The 6,978-nt window shown below is 39.6% G+C and overlaps 1 protein-coding gene across 14 annotated transcripts in view; it reads left to right on the forward strand.

Moving 5' to 3' along the window:
* Nucleotides 1-3,035, forward strand: part of tasp1 (taspase, threonine aspartase, 1) — a 49,647-nt gene extending 46,612 nt beyond the window's left edge. For all 14 annotated transcript variants that reach the window (XM_047352397.1, XM_047352406.1, XM_047352407.1 and 11 more), the window contains one exon: nucleotides 1,755-3,035. Coding sequence is in view for 11 of the 14 variants with exons in the window: in XM_047352406.1 (XP_047208362.1) it covers nucleotides 1,755-1,847 (93 nt within the window). In the remaining 3 variants the exon portion in view is untranslated. The remainder of the gene's footprint in view (nucleotides 1-1,754) is intronic.
* The last annotated feature ends 3,943 nt before the right edge of the window (nucleotides 3,036-6,978 follow it).

The raw sequence follows: 6,978 nt of genomic DNA on the forward strand, positions 1-6,978 counted from the left end.
GCAATTAGATGCTGTTTAAATTCATTAGTGTATTTATTTCTGGAATGTCTCCTGTGTACTTTTTTGTAAATGTTTTCTATTTTTATGGTTCTGTTTCTCTTATCTGTGTGCAATTTTATAATTGCTTGTCATGTAAATGAGATGCCTTGGCACATCTGTCACCTAAACAGGAATTTTGCTGAATTGCTAACCTCACCACAAGTTTCTCAAAGTTGGAATAACGGTCTAATTTAGACCATTATGTGACGGAAAACCTGAGAACAAAAACTGTTGCGGTTAAAGTCGATCACAAAAACACGTGATATGGTACCTTGGCTTGTTTCTGGCCCAGTTTAGTGAAATAGTGTTGCTGAAACATACAGGGGTTGGACAATGAAACTGAAACACCTGTCATTTTAGTGTGGGAGGTTTCATGGCTTAATTGGACCAGCCTGGTAGCCGGTCTTCATTGATTGCACATTGCACCAGTAAGAGCAGAGTGTGAAGGTTCAATTAGCAGGGTAAGAGCACAGTTTTGCTCAAAATATTGAAATGCCCACAACATTATGGGTGACATACCAGAGTTCAAAAGAGGACAAATTGTTGGTGCACGTCTTGCTGGCGCATCTGTGACCAAGACAGCAAGTCTTTGTGATGTATCAAGAGCCACGGTATCCAGGGTAATGTCAGCATAGCACCAAGAAGGACGAACCACATCCAACAGGATTAATTGTGGACACAAGAGGAAGCTGTCTGAAAGGGATGTTCGGGTGCTAACCCGGATTGTATCCAAAAAACATAAAACCACGGCTGCCCAAATCACGGCAGAATTAAATGTGCACCTCAACTCTCCTGTTTCCACCAGAACTGTCCGTCAGGAGCTCCACAGGGTCAATATACACGGCCGGGCTGCTATAGCCAAACCTTTGGTCACTCATGCCAATGCCAAACGTCGGTTTCAATGGTGCAAGGAGCGCAGATCTTGGGCTGTGGACAATGTGAAACAGGCATTGTTCTCTGATGAGTCCACCTTTACTGTTTTCCCCACATCCGGGAGAGTTACGGTGTGGAATAGCCCCAAAGAAGCGTACCACCCAGACTGTTGCATGCCCAGAGTGAAGCATGGGGGTGGATCAGTGATGGTTTGGGCTGCCATATCATGGCATTCCCTTGGCCCAATACTTGTGCTAGAACCATTCTTGAGGACCACGTGCATCCAATGGTTCAAACATTGTATCCTGAAGGTGGTGCTGTGTATCAGGATGACAATGCAACAATACACACAGCAAGACTGGTGAAAGATTGGTTTGATGAACATGAAAGTGAAGTTGAACATCTCCCATGGCCTGCACAGTCACCAGATCTAAATATTATTGAGCCACTTTGGGGTGTTTTGGAGGAGCGAGTCAGGAAACGTTTTCCTCCACCAGTATCACGTAGTGACCTGGCCACTATCCTGCAAGAAGAATGGCTTAAGATCCCTCTGACCACTGTGCAGGACTTGTATATGACATTCCCAAGACGAATTGACGCTGCATTGGCCGGAATAGGAGGCCCTACACCATATTAATAAATTATTGTGGTCTAAAACCAGGTGTTTCAGTTTCATTGTCCAACCCCTGTAGCTCTTTAAAGTCCTTAGGAAATTTTAGGTTTTATATACACACACACACCCCTACATATTGTGTGTGTGTGAGAGAGAGATATAGAGTGTTCAGAAGTAGCAATGATGTTGATTTGCAATAGTTAAAACTGTTTTCTTTTGTTGTCTGCAGACGCACATATCCAGATTGCCTCCTGGAACTGTTCCTGGCAAGTCTTTGGCCATTGAGGGAGGGGTGTGTCGGTTGACGGGCATAGTGGATTGAACCACGTTTCCTGCTCGCTCTATCTTCTTCTGAGCTTCCTTAGCAATACTCCTATACAAACTCAGAAAATGCACATCCATGTACGCACTTCCATGCACTCATACACATGTACAGCTCCTCCAACTTCCCACAACCTTTGCGATGCCAGAGATAATAAGCTTTCGTTGTTTGAACAGGTGTTCAGGATGACATGAGGAGCATTAGCTACTACTTAGTGCACTTATAGGACTTCCCTTTGCCATTGCCGACCTCCAGTATGCACTCTATGCCAGTTTACCCTTCAAGCTCTCCAGTGTCACCTGGATTAAACTTGATGCGTCATTATGTTGATTCACCGTTATTTTTCTTTGATACTTTTTTCCAGCTGAACAACACATCCTTCCTTTTGTACATAAGCTATAATCTTGGGAAACAGGGTGGATGTTATATTGTGTTGCTGCAGAGATGTGATTATTTTCACATTTTTATCAACTTCAAATCAAAGAGCTTTTCTGTTTGTTTTCAAATGACAGTGGATGAAATATGTACAATTGCACCTTTTGGAACGCCTGCCTCAAGACGTTTGCTTGGTATAATTTAGAGCTTTGAGTTTTACCATTAATAATGAAAATACAGTAGTTTAGTATATACCCACTTAAATCAGCCTCCATATTCCTGTTAATACTTCGACATTATTTAAAATATAGCGTAATGTGAATTTTCAATCTGGATTTTTTTTAAATAACCATTTCAGACCTAGGATGTTTTGCTTCTTTTAGAATATAAATACATAAATTATGCATGTTGAAACTTTACAGTGAGTCAGTTTCTCTTACCTGGCAGTTAGAGAGTTGATCTATGAGGAGGAAGCTGTGCACATCCAGGGTGATGACTGTTACTTATCCTTTTACAAATCAAATTTTATTTTTCCACTGCCTCACTGGCAATGAAGTTGTATTTTCTGGCAGGAAGCCCATGAAATGGTGCTGTTGAACTGTACTTGAAAAGGATGACTGTCTGAACTAACTACATTAGGATAATAGGGATTTTTTGATTTTAATTTTTCTCTTAGTAAGAATTTCAAACATGACAAAACTCCAATTAATTTCTACATAGAAATGACATTATTGTGGAATTGTATAAGCTTTAGAAACCCAATACATGCCACACTGCAGTGCTGAGAAACTCAATAAAATTTACCTTGCTAGACTTTTGCGTCTCTTTGTTTTAAGTCTCAAATATTAAATGCATTCTTCCAGCTGAAATTCTTCCTACATTTACATCCATTTGATTTTCTTCATGTATTATATGTTTTTACAACTTGTCCTTCTTTATTGTCTTTGGTCTTGTTGCTCACAAATGTTATTTTCATTTTCATGCCCAAAATCGAGAACTAAGTAAAAGAGCATTGAAAAAAAAGCTGAAAATGCTCACAAAAGTTGCAGAATAGTGACAATACAAATTGAACACCAAATGTGTGCATCAGTGAATAGCGGTGCCCTACAAAGACCAAAGTAGTGATGGCAAAGTATCCAACTCAAAATCATACCACACTTAGCTTGGCAGGGATTTAACGGCATCCTGTGGCAAGCACACTGCATATGATTCACCACGGTGGACTGGCAAAAACTATTTTGAAAAACTCATGTTCTGGCAGCTTTCAGGTTAGGCATAATTTCTGCTTAGGTTCTGACCACATTGTTATTTTGATGCATGAGTGCTCCAATTTTTCTCAACAGCTGTCACCAGAAAAGTTTACTTGATATTAGTGATCCATGCAGTGATTGTGCAAATCTCACTTTTATGCCCATAAGCATTCTATGTTTTGATAATGAGGGTTTAACTGCAAAATGGTAATGTAGCTGTCATTTAAACTCCGTCTGAAGCCTCTCCACGACAACTTGGTTGTTCCTAAAAGGTCACCTCAAGCTAATGTTACTCATGTGGTGATGCTAAAATATTCAGACATCAGCTGCAGTCAACTATCTCTTCTTCATTTGGTTCAGACTCTGAAAACAAGTAGGAGGAGTTAATTTAGTGTTGGAAAGCATGAACGATTTATGTAATTGCACATCTGCAGATTATTGATGATGGTATACGAACAGAGGACGCATAAAAAAATAAAAGCTGTGAGAAAAGAAATTTTTTCCTACGTGAGCAGCTTCATGCTTACAGCCAAGACTCACAGACACTTTTATGGTCTGGCTGTTGATTGCCTGCTGTCTTTAGTATCTGTGGTATTAATTGCGGTGTCCTGTGGGTTGGTCCCTCCCTTAAATACAAAATTTCAGTTGTTAAATAGTCCTAGGGCAACAAGTGTCTCCATCAAAGAGACTGTTGTCAGTGGGTAAAGAGAAAGCCAGCCTCTTCTCTGTTTACTTCTATGAGGCTTACCAATGTTTCCTGCATAGAAGATATTTTTATGAAAGTGCTAACTCCATCCCTTTTCTATTTTGCCAATGAATGGCGACAAATCCACATGACATATTCATGTTAGACATGTGTTTTTGTCAAGCAAACAGTCCATTTTCTGTTTAAAGTCATCAGTAATTGGAGAAGACAATGATACAACAGTGACAAACTGAATACTTCTCCGAAATTTATTCACCATGTCTTGACTAATGAGTAGGGTTACAAGAACAAAAAAAATCTATGCAGTCTTCTGAAAAGGGCTGTGGACAAGAGATGTCCTCAAAATCTGACCAATTTAGAGATCTTTTGTATGGTAGAGGGTACATATCACCAAAGCAAACATGCGGGATGTGGATAGACCAAAGAAGACAATTGTGAAATTTAATCAAAATATGCTACAACAAAGTATTAGTTTAAGGGTGTACACACTTAAGCAACTGGGTTGTTTTACATCTTTTCATTTTTTTCCTTCGAACTGAATTGTTCTTTAGTTGAATTTTACAGGGTAAATGTCACATTATATTATATGTGGAGGAAAAAAACCTGTATTTAGCATATAACCGGTGGGACACTTCTGAGAACAACAGTACATGCTGGACAAGAACTGAACAGTAAAATCAGATAAGGCATTTGTGATCGTAAGTTTATACAAGTGGCGACTCTCTCTTCATTTAAAAATCAAAATAATATTCCAGTGCTTCTTTGGTCCAAGTTGTGCCAACCCAGTGTGTCTTGAGCCTTTGTAACGGCAGTACTTTCAAGAGTGTTTTTTCTAGAAACACATTGTCCAGCTGCCACTGGCTCAGGGTTGTGGCCACTGTGGTTTCTGAATGGATGCTGCAGCAGAGCTGTGAAAAGAATAATCTCTGTTTGAAAGAAGAAATGCCTCACTGGTAGTGCCTTATGCCAGATTGTGAGATCAGACCACATAGTGACAATATGCAGCCAGTCTGCCCCTCGGGTGTAACATGTCACAGTTGTTTGGTGTCACTAAGGTGCAAAATGTATTTGGGAAGTCGTAAGTGTTTCATAGTTAGCTGAAGGGACGCTGTGTGTGTCTGTTTTTATTCTGCAGCCACCTGACCCCAGTTTTATGTTGAAGGTCCATTTAAATGTAGACGAATGTTACCACTAATAATAACCCTCTCCCCATCCACTCACAGCTATCCACTGACATGATTATGTGTTATTAGACCGGAAGGTCTTTTCATCAGAGCTAATCTGTGCCACTGGGGGACCCTCTTCTCTACTCACCATGGAGTCTTCCTGATCAAACATCATATCTCTCCACTCTGGATCTTCTTAGCTTTGAAAAAAGATCCCGGGTCTTTAAAACGTGGACTGGTTCCGAGCCATTTTTGGTGTATCCAATACCTTACCTAGCTCAGCAAAGTTCTTAAATGCAAAACAGACATGAAGCAAATAAAGATCAAAGGCAGCAGCCTTGCCTGGCTGCCCTGCTGTCCTCAACATGCCAAGCAGTGCTGTCACCAGGGAGTCACGGCCATGCAGCTTTTGTGCTTCATGTTCACTTCCCCTCACCACCTCCGAGTCATACCAGCTAGCTACCCTTTCTGATAGTCAGGTTAGTCACTTAAAGTCAAGATTTAAAATCATACATGTTTTGTTTTATGTTACAGATGTCTGCAGCCACTATAGTATAGTATAGAAAACACATGGTGGTTTATTACTGATGGTATTAGCTCAACAAAATCTTGTCTGACAATGATGCATCTTCCTCTGACTCTCTAAACAAGTACACAAATATTAACTGCATCATTGTGTACATTGCCTTGCTAAAGCTTTTTTACTTTGTCATCTTACAACTATAAACTTGTGTTTTCTTTTTAGGTTTTGTGTGATAGAGCAATAGACATGGATGTATATTTGAGAAAAAATTGTTTAAAAAATCTTTCACATATAAAAACCTGAAAGGAGTGGTGTGCAGTTGTATAATCTCTTTTTTACTCTGAAACCAGAAAATAAAATCCAATGCAACCATTTGCCGTCAGAAGCCACTTGATTACCAAGGAGAGTTAGGGTTAGGGTTAGGGTAATCTGTGTGTATAACTACAGTTTTTAAGTGGGGTTGCGACACCGAACATACAGAACAGAACAACAATAGAATGGATCAGATCTAAGCATTTCCATGTGTTGGAATGGCCCAGTCAAAGTCCAGACCTAAATCCAATTTAGTATCTGTTGCAAGACTTGAAAATTGCTGCTCCATCCAATCTGTCTGTGCTTGAGTGATTTTGCAAACAAGAAAGGGCAAAGACTTTAAGCTGTACTTGAAGTAAAAAGTTGTTCTAGAAAGTATTGACTCAGGGACATAAATATGCATGTAAAACCTTTCAGATTTTTTTATTCGTAAAGAAAAGAAAAAATAGAAAACCGTGTCTGCATTTCTTTCCACTTCGCAATTGGGCACTACTCCGTGTTTGTCTATCATTTAAAATCTTAATGAATAGATTGGCGTTTTTGGTTAAAAAACTACTCCTGCAAGGACCTCTAAGTGAATGCATTTCCATGATTTTATACTGGACCTGGCAGCATCAGGTGCCTTTAAAAGTAATACAAACACTTCAAACAAGTCAAAGGTAGGCAGCAAATTATGGTAATTAGATTTCAATCTGAAAAGACTCACAAGGAAAGGGGATGGCAATTAGAAAAGTTTTAATGATGTGAAATTACATGTTTATTTCTTTGACGCTTGGACCTGGGAGGAAGACATAAATGC

Source organism: Girardinichthys multiradiatus, chromosome 22 (assembly GCF_021462225.1).
Source record: "Girardinichthys multiradiatus isolate DD_20200921_A chromosome 22, DD_fGirMul_XY1, whole genome shotgun sequence".
NCBI classification, from domain to species: Eukaryota; Metazoa; Chordata; class Actinopteri; order Cyprinodontiformes; family Goodeidae; genus Girardinichthys; species Girardinichthys multiradiatus.